General features: G+C 37.1%; 2 protein-coding genes across 2 annotated transcripts; one reads left to right on the plus strand and one right to left on the minus strand.

Moving 5' to 3' along the window:
• The first annotated feature begins 1,067 nt into the window (after positions 1 to 1,067).
• Surf4 (Surfeit locus protein 4) lies at positions 1,068 to 17,756 on the plus strand. Its single transcript, XM_028173743.2, has 6 exons — positions 1,068 to 1,460; positions 7,173 to 7,334; positions 10,103 to 10,204; positions 11,528 to 11,758; positions 15,586 to 15,765; positions 16,196 to 17,756. Exons 1-6 carry the CDS (start codon positions 1,410 to 1,412, stop codon positions 16,280 to 16,282), a joined length of 813 nt encoding a protein of 270 aa, XP_028029544.1. The 5' UTR covers positions 1,068 to 1,409; the 3' UTR covers positions 16,283 to 17,756.
• Positions 17,536 to 21,881, minus strand: Nubpl (NUBP iron-sulfur cluster assembly factor, mitochondrial). The gene is made up of 5 exons (XM_028173742.2): positions 21,656 to 21,881; positions 20,858 to 21,029; positions 20,586 to 20,751; positions 18,931 to 19,115; positions 17,536 to 18,141 (listed from the first exon to the last, which is right to left on the minus strand). The coding sequence occupies exons 1-5, from the start codon at positions 21,719 to 21,721 to the stop codon at positions 17,768 to 17,770; spliced, it is 963 nt and encodes a 320-aa protein (XP_028029543.2). The 5' UTR covers positions 21,722 to 21,881; the 3' UTR covers positions 17,536 to 17,767.
• Positions 21,882 to 21,951: the final 70 nt, after the last annotated feature.

Raw genomic sequence — 21,951 nt, forward strand, 5'->3', positions numbered from 1 at the left:
ATAAAAACCCTCTGTCTGCAGTCTATAAACTTTTATGTGATGCTGATGTATTAAAACTCAGAAAAAAATATCAAACAACTATATGGTGACAAATCTAATAATTATAACATTAGTTTCTCCCATTTTAATTTTAATAGTATTCGTTTCTATTGAAATCTGTAATTTGAAAGATTATTAACCGCAAGTGAAAATTGAAGCACAATACCAAGGGTTCAAAATCTAATCTAAAGCACACATTTTACAACATAATAAAATATTTTTTCCTACCTAAGCTGATAGCCTTGAGAGGCTATATCAGCGTCACCGAACGAAAATAAAATAAGTTACTGCCAGTGCGCTAGGAGATATACGTACCCGTAAAAGACAATGGTCATACGGCATCAATATTGTTCATTTGATCGCAAAAGACAAACGCAAAATAAACTATATATTTAAGTATATATCTTTCTAAATAAGAAGAAACTGATGTGAATGAAATCATAAAAATTCATCCTGTGTGCTCAATGTTTAGTCTAGACATTCTTTTTTAGCTGATTATTTTGATTTTAGTTTTTTTTTTTTTTTTTTATTGCTTAGATGGGTGGACGAGCTCACAGCCCACCTGGAGTTAAGTGGTTACTGGAGCCCATAGACATCCACAACGTAAATGCGCCACCCACCTTGAGATACAAGTTCTAAGGTCTCAAGTATAGTTACAACGGCTGCCCCACCCTTCAAACCGAAACGCATTACTGCTTCACGGCAGAAATAGGCAGGGTGGTGGTACCCACCCGCGCGGACTCACAAGAGGTCCTACCACCAGTAATTACGCAAATTATAATTTTGCGGGTTTGATTCTTATTACACGATGTTATTCCTTCACCGTGGAAGTCAATCGTGAACATTTGTTGAGTACGTATTTCATTAGAAAAATTGGTACCCGCCTGCGGGATTCGAACACTGGTGCATCGCTTCAACACGAATACACCGGACGTCTTATCCGTTAGGCCACGACGACTTCAAAAGTTGTTTAATAAGTTAATTTCTGAAAACACGGTCAGCATCAAGTATATTAAGTGTATAATCTATGGTCAGCATTGAAGTTCTCTTTCGCGAATAAAACGCAGAGCACTGACATTTGAAATCAAAACATCCGCTGAATTATGAATTTACTGACTCTAAATATCTTAAATTAAATTAAAATAAAAAAAATCAAGTTTTTTAAGTCTTTCATTTTCATAAATGAAAAGAAGTTGTTAATGTGGTTCTTGAGATTCTGTGTAATTATTAGCATTAATTTTGACACCGGATATTCATCCAAAAATCACACGTCATTTGACAGTGGACGACCGACGAGTGACGTGACAACTTGAATCTCACTTTCAGTGAGATTTCTTTTTTCGGTGTTAGTGCTGTGTTCTGCGTGAAAAATGCAAATTCCTAATGAATACGTATCAACCGCTGAAGACGTAGCCGATCAGGTTTGTGCTTTTCTGTTGTACTGTTAAAATCATTTTAAATTACATGCAGATCTAAACTTTGTTTGTCACGTCACCGTATTTATTTGCTCATTGGTCCTCTTGGAAGCAGTAGCCCCAATATTTATTTACAATATTAAAAATAGTCCATAAGCGACTGTAATTGCTGGCAAGTATAATAGCATTGTCATCTAACCAAGAGCCGTAGAATTATATTGAAGTTTAAAATTACATCTTCAAATGGATGTTTTGGCACGTTTCGTCTTACAACCTAGCTATCTATATAATGAAATTTAAATTTAACATGCTGATTCATTGGAATAATACTATTGTAGCATTATCTACAAATACAAATCATTAACTTGATTTATTTTATAAATAACAATGAAGTCTAACAATAAAGTTTGATTTATAAAATCTGAACCATGAGTACTATTATACGCTATTAAATACTCATGACTTAAATAAAATTAAAATAATTTAATGTGAGTATGAGATGTGAAACTGTTGTGATAGGTTATAAACCTATCTTATTTAATAGTGATATTAAAATGTAGTAATGATAAAAGAACATCTAAATAAATGAATCTAACTTATTTGTGGAACTTAATCAAACCATAAGTAGAGTGGTAGATTTTTAAGACTTTATTTGTCATAATTAGTATGACTAGAGTTAGAGTTTTAAGTTAAATTAAGGCCGGAGAGAGCTTCTTGTGATAATGAATTTAATTAGCATTCTGTCTTTTACTTTTAAAAATCCATTCATACACTCATCGGTCGAAGCTATTGAAAATCTTAATAAAAAATGTTTGAACTTTATATATTTCATAATGAGTTTATCACTGAAGAGGAAAAAGCTATTTCAAAAATAGATTGCAATATTTGTGTTACATAGTTATCTACTCGTATTTCCGTAATAGGACTTCAATATGAAGCAATAACTATAACATTGAGAAATAATAAATAAATATTTTTACTGATTAAAACAATTCATTCCTCATAAGGAAATTGGAGTTCAAATAATCCACTTCAAATTTAGTGATTGGAACTAATTAAAATTTGTTGTAATGGTTCCTAATGAGATAAGTTTTCAAAGTGCTGATACCAATGAGGTTTGTTTAAACAATAAGTTGTTAATTGCATTAAATAGACATACAGAGTTGAATTTTTGGTGCAGTTGTTTTGGCCTCACCTTTACAAAATGCAGATTTCTTCATCATAGAGAGTTGGTAACTTAATCCGTGTGTGATATGAAATAACATTAGTTATAATACAATATTTATGTAATTGCCTCACTCACATAGATTACAATGGCAACACAAGCCTATGAGTTGATCCCACCAAATTTGTTCATTTCTGCCTAATCATTCAACAGTTTCAACGATAGCTGTTATTACAATGTGATTACTTATGGTTGTTAATGGTCTATGGTATCTGGGGACAGACTTGGGAATGCAATTTTTAGTTCTCAAAGTACTAGGAATCCTAGGCTAGAACTAAATCACCACATGTGATTTTTCTCTGATAAAAAATCATTTATATGTTTTATATGATGTGATATAGTAAGTGCTTAGTAATGTGGTGCACTGTTATTATCAGTGCTCATCCATAGACCATAGCACTTAATAGTAGTCTGTAGTATAAAGATACTTCTGACATTAACACAATAAATACTATGAGTTAGTGGGCTGTCAATTGGAAGAAAGAATATTTAACAACAGTGTTATCTTAACTAGAGCCGAGAAGATATAAAAGTCATTAACTGTAGTAATTACAGTATGCTGTCTTATAATAATAGTTTGTTTGCTAATACTACATTACAAAACCGGTTCTTGATCTTAAATTCCGTACATAAAATTCCTTTAATTGTGTTAGCACAAATTTAAATTTTAAATTTGAATTATTAAACTGCGTAGTAAGTGTAAGAGAACATTAAAAGAAAAAAAGCTACAAATAATTGGAACCTAAAAAATTGATAGGTTCATAATTATTATAGATTCAAAGGAGATTCTCTTTCATTCGTATATATATTCAGTGACATGTGAATTTCAAGCATGGATTACGTCATACGAGTCACTTTGCCTTTATTTTTCCCTATCTATTAAGGAAGAAGCCTAAGGAGCTATTAAGTCGTTGTGGCCTAAAGGACAATACGTCTGGTGTATTCGTATCTAGCGATGCACCGGTGTTCGAATCCGCCGGCGGCTATGAAGGAATAATATCGTGTAACAAAAAAACCAAACCCGCAAAATTATAATTTGCGTAATTTCTGGTGGTAGGACCTCTTGTGAGTCCGTGCGGGTAGGTACCACCACCCGGCCTATTTCTGCCGTGAAGCAGTATTTGCGTTTCGGTTTGAAGGGTAGGGCAGCCATTCTAACTATACTGAGACCTTAAAAATTATATCTCAAGATGGGTGGCGGCATTTACGTTGTAGATGTTTATGGACTCTGGTGACCACTTAACATCAGGTGGGCCGTAAGCTCGTCCACCCACCTAAGCAATAAAAAAAAATATTATAATACTCGAGCTACAGGTAGGTGAGATCACGGGCTCAACCTGAGAGAATTGTGTAACTCGGAAAATAGGTGTCGAGACGGCTTTTCGTATTCCTTACGTAGTCCATATTACTACGCGAACATAAGTGAAAGTGAAATTAGCTATGCGAATTATGAATTCGAAATGACTTGATAGTAGATCAGAGTAGACTGAAATCTTCACATATACTTTTATCGTTGTAGTCTGCATTTCGAGAAGCGATATCGTACCTTTTTTTTCGGTCCGGGGCCCGACCACCTTCGAATTTCTCGCGCCTAGGATGCGCGCTGGGTATGCACGACTTCACGAACTGCTAATGTTGGGAACAGACCGCGGGCCCAAGGATATTTTTAGGGCCCTACCGCACCAAACAACTCCCCTGCACCCTCATACCCGACGTCCGATCTCCGCCCGGGGTCCGAACCCGGTTAGAATAGGTAGGAGCTTGCGGTCAACACTACAACGAGATTCGCGGTGCCACGCCAAAGACGCCATTGCCGATGGGTCGTCGACGACCAACGACGTCGATCTCCGCGGTACGGATATTGCCGGGTCGGAACGCGTTACACCGCCGAACGGGCTGCTCTTCCACAGTATGTTCGGTGACGACACCGACGCGTCGTCCCATTCTCCAGATGACAGGGCGATAGTGTGACGGTAGCGTGCGGCGCAGCTTCAACCCCATCAGGTTGCCCCGTGATCATCACCGGGAGGAGACTACCGCCTCCTTCCGCGAGATGGTGGACTCGCAGAAGTCGCGCATCACCACGTGATATCCGACCTAACCTAATAAGCTAACTCCAGTCGGGCCCTGCGATTATCTGTTCAAATACAGCTATAAAAATACCGTACAGATTTAAATACCAAATGCTTCAAATGTGCGTCATAAGAGGATTCGGAAGTACCATTTTATAGCGTGGAAGCAATTAAAAATAATGTAAACACAAACTAACAATTTTCGAATAGAATCTATATCACCTACTTCAAAATATAATTGATATACTCGTATGAACTATAATTTGATATATGAACCACGTTACGTTACAATCACAGATAACAAATGTTATCGCTCCCTTATAATACTTTACCGAATAATGTAAACGTATAATATTATGTAATTAGATATTTATATGTAGTAATCGTTAATGCTGTCGTTACAAATTTCTTTTAAATTTATATTCTTGATTGTGTAATCTAATCTTCATGTATTAGTGTTAGACCCAGTTGTTTGGAACCTTTCGGTCTATGCAGGGTCCTTGATTTTCTTTTGTTTTGTACTATATGTTCCGCTGAGACTGTTCTGGGTATGTAATTATGTTTATTGATCCCATCGTCTCTATTTTACCATGACACCAGCCATCACCGCAGCAGAGTTCATCCTTTTAACGGTAGGCTGCGGCTTGGCTCTGTCCCTGGCATTGCTGAAGTCCATGGGCGACGGTAACCGCTCACCATCAGGTAGGCCGTATGCTCGTCTGCATACAAGGGCAATACTGCCTGGAAACACTGCACTCATCCACTTTTGAATTTCTGAGATATTTTTTGCCACATGCAATATGAAAATAAACTTCTCTCCATAGGGCTCCCCGAGTGGTATAGGGTACATGTCCTTCCAAACTACGTTTGAAAAGTTACCTGATCGGTAGGTAGCAGCTCTGGATTGCTGGTGTTCAGCATGGGTAACCAATACTCATAAGATGAGCCATATGCTGAACTCAACAATATTAGAATTATTAGTTTACCAATCTTCCGACTGAGACAAATTATTTGAAAACTTCACGGTTGTTTACATTCCAATTTTTTATTTGACGGATTTTTACCACGATCTTTATTAAGTTCCCGATACATATTTCAGCCTTTTTTTATTTTATTTATTATCTTAAATAGGTGGACGAGCTCACGGCGTTGTTGTAATTGCAACCCGCCGATATCACAAACTGAATTCCGTCACTCACCTTAAGAAATTAGATTGAAGTTTCAATAGCATTGTATTGCGACTCTCCGACACTTCAAACCTGTAGAATGTCGGTCTCGCGGCAGAAATAGGCAGGGTGACTCTACCATCCATTGCTCGGTAAACCCTTAGTCGTACAGGAAGAGATGCGTTGCCGCGTTGGTGCGACACCGTACAGACTAATTACAATACAAAATACAGAAAAAAAAGTTATTATTACCATCCTACATTGTGATACCAATAATTGGTGCACTGTGATCAAGATATCGGAGAATAAAATTATCAAAAAAAAACACGTATGCAATACTTACTTCTGTATTTTTTTAATGCTCTACATTGACTAAGTAAATGTATTTAAAAAAAAATAATAAATTTTGTTGTCTATAAATTCAACATCTAAACAAACAGAGACACATAACTTGAACAAAGAAATTTATTATTATAATATGACAGATATGCGCCAACCGTTTCACAAATTTGTTCAAAACTTAGAGAAAGGTTGTTTTAAAAATATTTGGCCAATAACACTATAGTAATGCTGACCGATAGCTTCTTAACAATGGTCACACCGAATGTCAAGCACATAATCTTATCGTGACTGCCTTTATTATACTAAGACATTTTTCTTATCTCTCCTCTATCTAAACACGATACTGTAATAGTCATTAATATGTTTAAATAAGCAGCTTACAAGTGAACAGACGAATTTTATCTAGTAGATAAAGTCGCTTCAGAGCTTAAAAATTTGTGTAAGCAGATAGTAAGCCACCCATCTCCACAGCTACTTCTAATTTTAAGTACAGCTTGAATTCTCATGCACCTGATAATTCGATTTCAAGTCTCAGAGCGACGACATTGAAGTCATACTCTCTATGGTTTTTAGTAACTGTTAAACTAACCGCTATAGTTCGATAAATAAAGGTTGATACGCCTGACAGTCGGCAGAGTGACATTCCTAAGGTTAACTTCTGTTCGAACAAATCAATTATGTCCGTAATTTAAAACATACTAAGCAGCATAATAAAAACAATTGGCCTTTTACGAACAAGCTTATGCCGAATAATGTTATATCTGGCACATTCCTCATGTAACACAGCAATTGCTTAGCACAGATCACGCGATGTGATTGGAAAATACTTTAATCCATTCATAAATAGAAAGCATTTACCTATAGGAAAAGTTTTTCATGGCATTTTCACGAGATTTCTTTTTTTTTTTTTAAGGTAATACGAAAAGGCAAAAATGTCTTACCCACTGTGGCGCGACTGTGCCTTATATCCACATTCCTGGAGGACGGTCTCCGCATGTGGTTCCAGTGGTCAGAGCAGAGAGACTACATGGACATGTCCTGGGGCTGCGGCAAATTCCTCGCCACAATGTTTGTTGTAAGTTTTATTTTTACGTTTCGACTATATCGCGAAAAACAGGATGACGAAAGTGGTTCAATCCAAACTATATTGCATAGCTTATTTGTTAAAGTTATAGGCGGAACGGTGTACATCGGCGAGTTCAATTGAGACAACCTCATGTCTTAAGATGTGTGGTAGCAATTACTTGATGATTTTTATGGATTTCAGTAGCCAATTAAATCCAGGTAAGTTCATCTTGAAAAACGATACGCTCTACCACTTGTCTGCCTCTACTCCCGTCCCTCCGTAGAAATGTGCTACAGTATTCGCTTAGCCTTTTATTACTCCCACGAAGGTCTGACATTAACTAAGACATTTGTCTCCGGTGGGATGGATGTAATATGCGCTGGGTCTACCCTGTCCCGCCGTCTCAATAGCTCCTATTGGGCTCCTGCTCGGTCCGGGGTAGGGCGCGGCAGTGTGAGCGGCAGAAGTTTTTAGTGAGGTTCAACCCCCACATAACCCCACCTGCCACGCGGGCGATTTTCTCCCGTGGAAAGACATTTGCCTCGTATATCCATCAACTCTAATATAAAAAAAACCACTCGCAATAGCGTCTCCAAGCTCCTGCACACCCACATGTTCATAATAATATGAACAAATTTAACCAAAAATAATAGTAAATTATGAGTAATCAAAGTTGCAAACGGGAAGATGTCGGTCTTGTACCTTGACATATTTATCACAAACAATACATACGCTACTCTGTAACACGTCGACTTACGAGATCACGGTCACGTTTCTTGATAAAACTAAATGAAAATTTCATTTATATTCATAATGAATGGGCTGATTTTTTAAGTTGTACGTTGCTCGGTGATTTAACATAATAGGATAGAAAAAGGACTTCGGCGCCGCGTCTCCGTGATAAAGACATCTATGTTGTGATATATATGGATACCAGGTACCATCTGCAATAACGAGGGGTTCGGCGAGAAATTAATCCACAGACACAGCTCACTGAGTTGCTCGCCGGATCTTCTCAGTGGGTCGCGTTTCTGATACGGTGGTAGATTCTGCGAAGCACGGCTTTTGCTAGGTTTCGTGTTAGTAACATCGTCAGGTTTGAGCCCCGTGAGCTCACCTACATGTCAAGAAGAAGCTGAAATAGCCTCTCAACGCTATCTGCATAGGTAGGGGAAAAAAGTGCAGTAATAAACATAACTAGACTATTATTGACAAAGAGAGTCGACATGCCAATACGACCGCCCACGAATCGTAGCTTAGTATAAATTCTAAAATTATCGTGAGTCGTAGAAAATATAATAAACACTCGTTTCACGATTGCGTTCTTCCGTTGCCGGGACACTTATTGTTATTCGAAAATTCAGAAGTTTTAAATGAATAAATTAAAATCCAGGTGTAATCAAAAAAGTGTATTTATCAAATCTTAATTTATGAATGGCATTGAAAAACAGTGATGAAGCAGTCTTTTTCGGAAATTATTGGTCGATTTTGTTATTTAGGTTATTTTTCACTGGAGATATTTTGTTTATTTTTAATTATGTCACGTGCTGTGGCCTATATTATCAAAGGTCCTAAGTTTTCTTATCGAGTGAGCGAGATGCGACTATGCTGATTTTAAAACCCACAGTTACGCTGAAATTTTAATGCTACGTTCAAGAAATAAAATCGTGTAATGAAAACGAATCTATCGAAATTTATAAGTAGTTACTGGTGATCGGCTGTGAGTCCGTGCGAGCAGGTCCCATCACTTGTGGCCTTTTTTGCTGCGAATCAATCGAGAATTTATGAACTGCTCGACCTTTATATGTATATGCAATTGAAACATACCTACAACTAATAAAAAAAACTGCTCACCCTGTTGGAACGAAGTTCCTTATCGCGCGTTGTGAAAGGGGGCTAAACGGAAAAAATTCTTACGAAAAGTTGTCACGACACTCTTTTCTATTTAGTTTGTTATCAACAGATGTCGCTGCACGTAAATTCAACAATTCCTGAATCGCGGTGACGAGATGTTACACAGTTGATAGACGTTCTCATATTTCTCTTGCTAAATCATACTTACCTGGCGTAGGGGATACCGTGATCATGCAGGCGGTTCCCCCAGGGCAAGACTGCTCCATTGTACTGCAGAGTGGTTGAGCCTTGCGATTAATTTTATTTTATCAATAAAAAATCATAATAAAAAATGTGAACCCGAATAATTATTTTCTTTATACCTCGGATAGAACTTAAAATTAATATTTTTTTTATTATAAGGAACTTCGTTCCTATCCGGTGTCCCACGACACCACACAACTTTTTTTTATAAAACAAGCCCACGTATTTCTTCCCAAAAGCAATCAAGCCTTTGAAGCTTAAGAAATTCTCATGTGGTTTTCGTGTCTGAAAAGAAAACAGATATTAATAAAAATCATATATGGCGTGTATAACTGAGACTTAAACTAAGTTATCTGTCACAAACAATTTGGGTAAAATGTTGCAATCTCGTGATTAGACAAGAAGCGCAATTGTGACATTTTTTACTTTTTTTTTTTTTTCTACCTAAGCTGATAGCCTTGAGAGGCTATTTCAGCGTAATTTTAACTAGTAGGTGAGCTCACGGCTCAAACCTGGCGAAGTTGCCAACACTGACCCTAGCAAGAGCAGTGCTTCGCAGAATCTACCATCGGATCGGAAACGCGATTCACTGAGAAGATCCGACGAGAAACTCAGTGGACTAATACCAGCCGAGAACAATTCCAGAACACAGATTCGTAACTTCATTTTCTATGTTACAGATAGTAAATTTATTTGGTCAATTAGGAGGATGTGTTATGGTGCTAGGAAGGCTCAAAGTGGATATCGCTTGCGGCGTGCTGTTCTTCATAGTTGTATTACAGGTAAGCATTCGCAGATTTAAAAAAAACGTTATAATAATATAGTCTATATTAAGTTTCTAGAATAGAGTTTGATTGTTTGTTATAAAGCAATGAAAACTGTTACATAATTTTTATTATAACTAGCAATCTAACTTATTCGGTATTTAAAATTTCAATATAATGATTGTACTGTAATTTATATTAAATATTTCTTAACTATGACCGTAAAATAATGAGAAAATAATTTAATATAAATTGTTGTATATAATTATAATAGTTATATATCTCTAAATAATTATAGTAATAAATACAATGATTATGTATGTATATAAAATATAATCCACAATATAAATGGAGTGCTAGGAAATCCATTTTTATTTCATTGAGGGACTGAGCTGGGCGCTCAATGAACCGAGCCTACCTATTAGCAATATAATATGAAGTTCATTTTATTTAAATAAAATCTCTTTAATAACTGACTCCACTAAACTGTAGTATATGATGGTATTAAATTCGTCGATATTTATGGTGGGGCGCAAAGGGTATTTATTATAAGACAGGGCTGTCCAAACTACATACCTTTACGGGCTAATTGAATTTACTACAAAAGCTGGAGGGCCGCAGATTTTTTTATTTACTTTCCGGGTATTCCCCCAATAGATAGCTTCACTTTTAAATGATGCCATGGGAATGGAACGTTACAAGAATAAAGATAAATTATACCAAATATTGATTATAAGTTTCGACAAAGAATTCTATCACCCAAACTATTTATATCCAAAACTATTGTCTGATTATAACATGCGTCGCGGGCCGCATGAAAACAAGCCCCTCTCCCCCGGGTCATTGACTAGATAGCCCTGTTAAGACATTCATTAATGCGTTTTCATGTCTGGACAGTCCTTTTATAAGACACTAGCGGGCGGTTCCGGCTCCGCTCGGGTCTTTCACAAAAATTTCAACGATATTTGACGTTGTTTTATTTTTTTTAAATAAAAGAACACTCATTGCGCCATAACTATAATAGTCAAACATATGCTGTCGCTACACTTATTGTAAATAATAATGTGTTCTACAAAGTCGTAGTACATTATTTTATTCTATCATGTATAGTTTTCGCAGAGCACGCGATGTAAAGAATATTTTAGGTCATTTTTTTTACACCTTGGGTTACATTTTTATCAAAAAATATTATAGCCTATGTCACTTTGGAATAGTGCAGCTTCCAAACAGTGAAATAATTTTTCAAATCGGTTCAGTAGTTTCGGAGCCTATTCAATACAAACAAACAAACAAATCTTTCCTCTTTATAATATTATTAGTATTGATTAAATGTGTTTTCAGACATTCGCGTACAGTATACTATGGGACGTACAGTTCCTTCTCCGCAATTTGGCATTGATCGGAGCGCTACTGCTGGTGTTGGCGGAGGCTCGCGCTGAAGGGCGCAGTCTGTTCGCGGGCGTGCCGTCGCTCGGAGAGAACAAACCGAAGACGTACTTGCAACTCGCCGGTCGCATCCTGCTGGCCTTCATGTTCATCACGCTCTTAAGATTTGAAATCTCATTCCTGCAGGTATGGTTTTTGTATTTATAAAGCTTGCTTTTTTTTAGCATATGAAGATGTTAAACCAACGTTTTATGAACCCGCAATCTAAAGCAAAGTTTGCGCGTCTTGTAAAGCCGTTGACCCAGCGCATCAGCCATTGCAATAAATATTTCAAATGCAATCCTTCGTGTTATTGTGTTAGAAATCACTAGTCTCTGTCTTTGGTTTTAGACTAATATCTGTTTTTTAACAAAGAAATACATAACTGAAAGTACATAGTTACTTGTTGAACGTCAAAAAGAACGACCGCCAATTCACAAAAACTAGTTTCTGTCCTGAGAAGAACTGGCAAGAAAATCAGCGGCCATGTCTTTTTTTTAATATTAGATGCTTTTTAAATAGTTTGATAGGGAAGTTGTATTGTTAAGTTGTTCAGTCTGACTGCGTAGTATCTTATTGTAGCATTTAAATATTTAAAAATGGTTGCCGTTTGTTTGGAAACCTTAGAACAGGTTGAACGAAAAAAAAAGGCGTTCTATTGTTGTAGAAAATATATTTTGTATACCAAAATTATGGAAATGATAATAGTCAATAGGTACTTGTAGGTCTCGAAAATGTATTTGAATAAATGGCGTATTAACGCGGAGAATTTACTTGTCGATGTTCAATGAGCAGAGGAATATATTAATCGCCGCTGACGTGAAATTTTACACGATGATAATGAATATGTGACACAACCAACTACCCACATACGCCAAACACATTAAAAGTGATTTCAGTGAATTTAATTTTAACCCACGGTATTGATAAGAATAAGATATTTTTTGTCGGTCAATAGGTTGATAATGTGTGAACAGATAGTGTTATAAAATTATTGGTATGAGTTGAAACAGTTATAAAATTTAAACGGGTCGCAATTGTGTTTATTGGTTTTCATCATTTTGCGCTCGGTAAGCTGTTCTAAGTATTAAAGTCGTACTAACGGTGTGTAGAATTAAATTGTACATCTGTCATTTCGCGTGTAACTTTTTAGCGACAGTAACAAAGAAGCGTAGTACGAGTAATAATGGTCACCGACGTAAGAACATAGCAACAGTGCTTACATCCATTATCTGTAATAAGAAGTTATGGTTATTTACTGAGACTTACTGAGAATGAAACACTGAAATACACAAAGAACTAGGAATACATACCGTAATGCAAAAAAAAATCAAATTTAAACAAAAACACCCAAAAACTTAAAATTGGAAAAGCACCCAAACAATCTAGCTGTCGCCTTTAAAAGACAAAGTTACGGTAAGAGAGAAAAGTCAAGAGAAAATATGTCATATAATGACAAAGCTGGAAATTTAGAGTAGATGGCTCGTTGGAGTCATGCTCTTACTGCTTACGTAATGAATTCCGACGCATCTAACAAAAGTACAGTATACTGATTGTAGATATATCAGAAAGAAAAAAAAACTGGGGCTTCAGGGGACTTTTTGTAGGCACTCGTGAAGCCATGTCCAGCGGCTTTGTTTCATTTTCTCACATTTGTGTACTTTCATTGATGCTAAACGATTAACAAGCCACGATTATTACAAAGTTTAAACCTTCATAGACACTGAATTATCGAATTAAAACAATTCACACAACATCGCTTCGCATATTCCCAAAACAGGATTTAAAATGGCGGCATATATCCCGAAAGTCTATGGTAGAATTTTGATAAATTTTATTGGTGAACGAGCTCATTACCTATGGTACGTTTTTGTCAGAGTCTGTTCACGGGCTTAATTGAGCCACCATCGTAAGTATCTAAGTATAACGGCCGACCTATCATTCCAACCGAAACTAGACATATTCGTATCAGAAATGGTAGGGTAGTCAATAACGTGACTTAACATGTTCTCTTTGTGTATATCTGCGATACTGTACTACACGAATCATAGGATAAGTACAATCTTATCCTATGATAATACAATACATTAGTAAAACTGTGAAATCCAGTCTGTACATTGAAGAATAGAATAGAAAGGAGGTCCATTTCGAAAAAGCGGCACGACATGAGAACCCTCTCATCGTGGCTGCCGGTACCTAACTACATTCCCGATCCTGCGGACCGAATGGTTTTTTTTTATGATTGATTACTGGTGGCCCGGAGGCCTTTCCAGTTTCACCAGGACAGGTGGGGGAGCAAAGGCTCAGCCAGAAGGGGTGGGACTCGCTAACGGCTGTCCGAGCGCCTCCGAAGGAGACCTAACAACTCAAGAGCAGCTGCTTCGCGAATGAATCTACTACCGGATCGGAATCGCGACCCGCTGAGAAAATCCGGCGAGAAACTCAGCGGGCTGATGCATGGGTTAGTTTGCACGTTGAACTCTTTATCGAGTTCAACAAGTATGGTTACCGGGGTCCCTAAGCCTGCTCCTAGTGTTAGAGCTGAAGGCGTCTAAGGCAAAGGTTATTGGATCTGATGGATCCGTAAGGACGTGTCTAGGGCGTCGACGGTCACTGGCTCCTGCGTAATCAGGATTCGGGGAGTAGTCAACGGCGGCAACGATAAGGCGATTATCATGACGCATAGTCTTATCGAAATACCGTTCCGACGCTGACTTCATGTATTTCCGGATTTCAAGTCGTCGTGTAGGTCAGCGTTCCTCACGAACCACGGAGCTCCGACGGCTAACCTGCAAAAGCGGGATTGTAGGAATTGGAGGGTGTCTATGTGTGTGCGGGCCGCGTGAGCGAACACCACACTCGCGTAAGTCATGACGGGCCTTAAGCAAGTTTTGTAAACTGTCACCTTGTTCCGAAGGGACATTTTACTCCGCTTATAGATCATGTGGTAGAGTCTATCGAGAATAAACGCGGTACGGTCGCGGACTGATTTTATATGCGGGCGGAATGTCATCCAGGGTGACTCTCAGGTACTTGACCTTTCTGGCCCAGGGTGTGGGTTGGCTAATGAGGGTAATCGGGAGTGTGAGACTCCTTCTCCTAATCTGGGAGGAAATCTGTGTGGAGTTTCCCCTTTGAAATAACACTGCCGTGCTTTTCGCTAGGTTGAAGTCTATGCGCCATTTTCGGAATCACTGTCCGAAGGCTAAGGGTGCGCTCTGGAGTTTACTCGCGATTCAGGACTTATTTCTACTCGAATAGTAAACGAGGGCCGAATGGTAAACAGTCTGCGTCGCCAAAACACGTCATTTTGGATCCGCCCGATCCACTAACGTTACTTGTAGGTACCTCAAGCACCGGTCATCGTTCTTGTCGAACCCGTCGCTTACGACGAAGGGCTCGGCGAGTAAATTACACAGCCCACTAAGTTTCTAGCCGGATCTCAGTGGGTCGCGTTTCCGATCCGGTGGTAGATTCGGCGAAGCACTGCTCATGTTAAGGCTAGTGTTAGCAACGTCGCCAGGTTTGAGCCCCGTGAGCTCACCTACACACTCTGTTACGCTGGCATAGCCTTGAGCCATACAAGCTTAGGTAGGAGAAAACAAAAGGTAACTAAACAACCTTAACAGAACACAATTTTTAAAATATATTTCTGTCAGCTTTTCGTATCGTTTTTACAGGTAAACAAATTAATTTGCAACAGAGCAGGTACTATTGTGTCATTAGGATCATGTAGAAAAAGGTTATCGTCATTTAAATACTTGACTTGACTTTTATGCTATTAGGTGTTTGAAATTACGTAGAAATTAATATTACAATGTTATAGAAACAACTAACTCTGTCTCCCTGTTATGTTTTCTCACCGAATATAGTTTGGGGAAAAATAAGGCTTACCTTTCATCTCCCGCCATCTAATCCACCCGGGCGAAGTTGCGAGCGGAAAGCTGTATTAATAACAAATATTTATATTACAGATCATACAAGATCTTCTCGGGAGCATCTTGATGATATTGGTGACGGTGGGCTACCGGACGAAGCTGTCTGCTCTGATGCTTGTCCTCGTACTGACAGTTCTCAATCTGTACCATAACGCGTGGTGGGCGGTGCCATCCTACAAACCGCTCAGAGACTTCCTCAAATATGACTTCTTCCAGGTATGAGTTATTTTGATTAGTGTCTATGGACTAATATTTCGCTTTTTCGAAGAAGCGTTCCGATGCTGTCTGTCTTGTCCGTTCTAAATGAAAGTCGTCGTGAAGATCACCATTCCTCACACACCACGGTACTTTGATGGCTATCCTGCAGAAGTGGGATTGGATGACTTGGAGAGTTAATGTACACAGTAAGGGCCGCGTGAGCGAGCACTACACTTGCACTAGACAGCGGCTTGGCTCTGCTCCCCTCATTGCTAAAGTCCATGGGCGACAGTAACCAGTCACCATCAGTTGGGCCGTACGCTCGTCTGCCTACAAGGGCAATAAATAAAAAGAAAAAACTTTTTTTATTTGTGCATTATAACGTGTTTTCGGAGACATTATGTGCACCTCACGACCCTCAATTTCACAATTAATTTCAAAATTTCAGACATTGTCAGTGATAGGAGGCCTGCTTATGATAGTCTACCTCGGGCCGGGCGGCGTCAGTATGGACGAACACAAGAAGAAATGGTAGAATTAAGTCAACGCAGACGGACTACATAAAAAATGGTGCAACATAAATCCATTCATACATTTCAGTACTCGTGTTTACTTACATCCGGAGTTCTGTTTGACTTCGGCTTAGTAGCCGGACGGACCGGTTCCAAATTATTCAAAAACATTCCCTCAATGTGATTTGTTCAGATGTCAAAAGTTTTAAATTCCTTTCGGTTAGGCATAGATTTATATCATTTGCTATACAATCTTATTATTGAAAAGAACCAATATTTTTAAAACGTTCCTGTATTTGATACACTTACAAAACTGTCTTTACCTTTGTTTATAGTAAAAGATGATGATAATAAAATATAATTAATAAAATAACACTATATTTACTATTTTGTGTGCAGACCTTAAAGATAATTTGGATTTTTTTTTATAAAATTGATATTTCGTCCCCATTCATGTTTGTTGTTACATAATCTACATTATGATAATTACTATTTTTTGGATTATTAAGTTTATTAGCAACCCTGACCATGCTGTCAATTTAAAAATCTGTAATTGTTACAGTTTTATTTTTATAAATACATTAGTTAAAATAACGTGTCATCATTCACCTGAATTTACAAGATGTCAAACCACTTCAATAATTACCTCTACAATGATCAAACAGACAATACTTCTTACTTGAACTTAAACTTCTCCTATCTCCATTCCAGTTACAAGATTTATATGTAATCACATAGGGGAATTCATTATATGTAATTCATTATTTTATCTTCCTACCCCATTAGTGATATTAAAGGTTGACGTTCACTGAGAATTAATTTACGCCAATGTTGGTTGTGATTAAGAAACAAAATTCAATTTTTTTTAAGACATTTAATTAATTATTATTCAAGTGAGTTATATATCTCTGTGCACGTTCAATTTTGGTCGAATGCAAGTGTACGTAATTTGACTGAGTTTATTTGCTTCATTTGTTAAAAGTGTAAAGCTTCATTCGAAATTTCTTCTACCTAATAATTATAATGTAATGTTTTGTAAATATCTATTTTGTACTTATAGATTGCCATAATGGAGTCTTTTAACTTTCACTTCCCTCCACTGATTGTCTATGTATTTTCTATCATAATGACGGAATATATCTTCTGTGTAAATATTGACTAAAGCATGCCAATTGCCTACAGACAAATGAACTTTGTATGGTATGAAACGAGTTTATCTTATCCTTCTCGAAACTGTTTGCACTTTTAATTAGGAATGAAAAAAAAAGATGCAATATTTTTGTATTTCTTATTATTATTATTATTAATTTAAGCTAGTATTTGGACACAGCCATACTAAGATCCTTGAGATATGTTCCGAATAAATTTTACATAATATCACATAATATTTCATTTGAACGGTGTTGTACATCATTTTGTAATCGTTTAAGTCAGACTTGAGTAGTAATATATTTTGTATAATTTTTAAAATAAAGTTGAATGTACTATGTAAATGTACCCATGTAGTCTCATTGTTCTTTGGCTTTTGCTCTGTGGTTTTCCTTATCATCTATATATTTAAAAACTTTATTTGCAAGGTGTCTGTATTTCTCTGCGTGTATGCTGTCTGGGAGGGCGTAAATCGCTGGTTTCCCGCTGTTTATACAATCTGACATATTTTGGTCTACTTCAAAACTTTCAATAATCTCAAGTCCCATATCGGCTGCAGATTTTTTGGTATCATTCCCAAAAATAAAATTTTTTGTTCCACATTGAGAACAAATGGCGTGCGACATGTTTTCGACAATGCCTATAATAGGAACCTTTAATTTCTCGAACATATTTATGCCCCTTTTAGTTACTTGCAATGCGGCTGATTGGGGTGTTGTTACTACTATTGCTCCTGAAAACATAAAAAGTAAATTATTTTGCAAATATTTTTTTGTTATATATCATTTACTTCACTCATAATTTGCTTTAAATAGCTACAAATTCTTGTAACAGAATATTGCTTTCATATTAGAGCTGGTTTCCACATACTTCACACCATTTGGATTACTAATGATCCTCAGTGTGCAGATTGTTTTTGATTGAAACTGCATCAACACAAGACAACATGACTAGTTTTCTCTCTATCTAGTGGTATATACATAATTATTTTCCATAAAGAGGGTTCTGAAGTATTTCATGTGATCATGCAATTTCCTTTTTAGTTCGTACCACTCACCACCAGAGTTCAATCCTATCCTAAGCCTTATTCTACTCTCATTTTGAACCACTGCATTCATTCACAGTTTGAAGCATACTCATTTTTACATTTGAGCTATTCTCTTGGGAACTCGCTGTGACGAGCATGTCCTTCATTAAAAGTGACTTAAATTTTCTCAGCTGGTAGTGTGTGGCTCCTGGTACTATTGATATTCCTGAGTGACTGAGACTTATCAAATTGTCTGACTACAAAAGCATGTTAAATCTAGTCAGAGTATACACAACCATACATATTTTAGCCTAAAATACGTTAATGTTGTATTTATTGGACATCGAGTTACCCTTAAGCACTCCCTTGAAGAACCTCTTTTATTCTATTACCTTATTAGTAAGAAGAGCATAATATGGGAACCACTTCTTTTTTTGACAACTTTTTTCTATTACACAAAAGAAAAAAAGCATCAGCAAAATTCTATGAACATACCATCTAAAGGCAAGTTTTGCGCAAGTGATAAATGTGTATCGCCTGTACCAGGCGGCGTATCTACAACGAGACAGTCAAGTGGACCCCACGCCACGTGTCGCGTCAGACGTTCCAGTGCTTGCATCACCATTAAGCCGCGCCACACTACAGCATTCTCGCCAGACACTAATAGACCCATTGACATACTGAAAATTTGAATTGCATTATTAATATTGAGTATTACCAACTTAAGACTTCCTACCCTATGGGATTTTCCTTGCTTTTATTCCAGATAATGGTTAGCACACTTCTATACAATCACGCGGAGACGGTGCACATCCCTGATTCACCTCATATCGCGGATATATTTTTCTCAAAATTTTTTTTTTAATGGCTAGTCATTTCACACTGCTATGGATGATTGCTGATGAATTTGAAGTCGTCGTGGCCTAACGGATAAGACATCCGGTGCATTCGGATTGAGCGATGCGCCTGTGTTCGAATCTCAGGCGGGTACCAATTTTTTTAACGAAATACGTACTCAACAAATGTTCACGATTGACTTCCACGGTGAAGGAATAACATCGTGTAATAAGAATCAAACCCGCAAAATTATAATTTGCGTAATTACTGGTGGTAGGACCTCTTGTGAGTCCGCGCGGGTGGGTACCACCACCCTGCCTATTTCTGCCGTGAAGCAGTAATGCGTTTCGGTTCGAAGGGAGGGGCAGCCGTTGTAACTATACTTGAGACCTTAGAACTTATATCTCAAGGTGGGTGGCGCATTTTACGTCGTAAATGTCTATGGACTCCAGTAACCACTTAACACCAGGTGGGCTGTGAGCTCATCCACTCAACTAGCAATAAAAAAAAAAAAAAATTTACTGGATGGTGATTCATACATATGCAGACTCACAATATTCTTTACAGCACTTCATTCTTTGGATTATATCAAGAGAGTGTACAACTATAAACAGTTGATATGAACTAAAGGACATGAATTCCACAGAACTCGCTCGCTCAAGCAATCAGACTGTGTTCAGATCCAGATCAGTAGACAGGCAATTTTACTACTAAAATACTTGGAATTTTACTTTAAAAACTACTGCAAAACTAGGTGGTATAAGGATCTTTTGTGTATAAGGTATAAGGACCTTGCCTTGTGGTATAAGGACCTTATGGGTATTTTGTTTTTTCTGTCTCTAAGGAGTAGGTGTGTTTTATGGATGTGTTAGCCCTTATACAATGAGACTCAGGCCTCTATGTATCAGGCTCAGTAGCATACACACAATAATGTCCATGGGCTTCAGTAATTCCTAAACATCAACAGCCACTACTTTGGCTCATAATTTGGTTCACTCATATTTTCAATAAGATAAATGTCTTGCAAAATATATAAAGATCAATTGCATCACAACTGAATCTTTAGAAACAATTAAAATAGGATAGTTCATATTTCTATTGTGAAGCAGTAATGCGTTTTGGTTTAAAGGGCAGGGCAGCCATTGACTTTTAAAATAGACTTAGAACTTATATCTCGAGGTAGGTGGAGGCATTAACACCGTAGGTGTCTATGGGCTCCAGCAACCACTTAACACCAGGCGGGCTGTGGGCTCACCCTCCTAAGCAATAAAAAATGCTAAAAGGCTAGTATTTTAATATAAATAATTAATTACCATTTAACACCATAATTAAGTAAAGGTTCAATGAGATGATCGTCATTAAGCATTGGTTCTCCACTGATATTCATCATCAATGGTACTGAAGGACCAAACACATCAGCATCTAGGAGCCCTATTTCCTTGTCCGGTTCTATTACTTTCATAGCACATGCTAGATTTACTGTAAGAAAAATGTAAAATTAAACAATGCTAACCTACCACTGCTACTTACAGAATTTATGAAAAAGAAAATAACAATCTTTCTCTTTCTAATTTAGCATACTCACCAGCTGTGGTAGTTTTTCCAACACCTCCTTTCCCTGAAGCTACAAGTATGATACTCTTTACACCAGGTAGGGGCTTTTTCTCTGGTAACCCTTTGCTCATAACTTTGGCTCTATGTTCCATAATGTCACTTTTACTGTGGTTAAATCTTACTGTTTGAAGGCATGGTGCTATCTAGAATTTAATGCAGTAATGCCAAAAAGTGTTGGATTGATAAGTTTTATAGAAACAAAACTATATAGTCTTCAATTATTATATTTTTACTAAAACTTACAAAAATACTGTTAAAAAAGTGAGACCTTAGAAATCATGTCCGCAGGTGGGTGGAAGCATTTATGTTGTAGATGTTTATGGGCTCCAGTAACCACTTGACACCAGGTGGGCAGTGAGCTCATCCATCCTTAAAAGCTATTAAAAAAAGATTGGGTTCTTTTTATTCAAATAATTCATCATAGGTTAGTCTACTGCCTGAAAGGTTGAAATTGATTACTGCAGATTTTAGACAATTCAAGAGGACAATCAAGCCAAGCAAGTAAGAACACAGTTAAGATGGTATAGCAATGGATTTTATTGAATATTGACCTTTTTATATTTGGAAAAGTGACTGATTGTCCTAAGCCGAGTTTACTTAAACAATAAATTAATGAATGTCATTTTATAATGTGTATTTAGATTTCTTTAATTTGTCTCATGACGTGCGAGCTGTATTGTATTGTTGTATGGAAGTGAAGAAATATAGGAAGGAAGAATACAACAATTCTATTCACGAACAACATTAAATGCAATTCGAACAAACTTACCGTGTTCATCCTGGTACTGAACACATAACTACTAGAGAAGCGGAGAAACCTACGCTGTAGGGTCATGTTTAGTTGGTATTTATTTTGATACAATAAAGATAAAATGCGCTTAATTAACGTGGTCTTTTCTGGCTCAGAATATGTAGGCAGCTTGCAAATTATTTATTTCTTTTTAAATTTAATAAATTAAGTGTATAATCTATGAATACTACCATAGATTATACACTTATTATATTCGAGAAATACTACTATTTATTTAGGAGATTTTTATGACCTGGTAACTGAGACTTTTAAGT

The sequence above is a fragment of the Bombyx mandarina genome, chromosome 15, assembly GCF_030267445.1.
Source record: "Bombyx mandarina strain Sakado chromosome 15, ASM3026744v2".
Lineage (NCBI taxonomy): Eukaryota > Metazoa > Arthropoda > Insecta > Lepidoptera > Bombycidae > Bombyx > Bombyx mandarina.

Excerpts from the sequence above, each read along its gene's own strand:
- Surf4 (XM_028173743.2), top strand. The coding sequence starts at position 1,410 with ATGCAAATTCCTAATGAATACGTATCAACCGCTGAAGACGTAGCCGAT. Across the intron at positions 1,461-7,172 it reads CTGAAGACGTAGCCGATCAG|GTAATACGAAAAGGCAAAAA; the intron begins GTTTGTGCTTTT and ends TTTTTTTTTAAG. Across the intron at positions 11,759-15,585 it reads TTGAAATCTCATTCCTGCAG|ATCATACAAGATCTTCTCGG; the intron begins GTATGGTTTTTG and ends TTTATATTACAG.
- Nubpl (XM_028173742.2), bottom strand. The coding sequence starts at position 21,721 with ATGACCCTACAGCGTAGGTTTCTCCGCTTCTCTAGTAGTTATGTGTTC. Across the intron at positions 20,752-20,857 it reads TGGAAAAACTACCACAGCTG|TAAATCTAGCATGTGCTATG; the intron begins GTGAGTATGCTA and ends TTTTTCTTACAG. Across the intron at positions 18,142-18,930 it reads GCAAAACTTGCCTTTAGATG|GAGCAATAGTAGTAACAACA; the intron begins GTATGTTCATAG and ends TTATGTTTTCAG.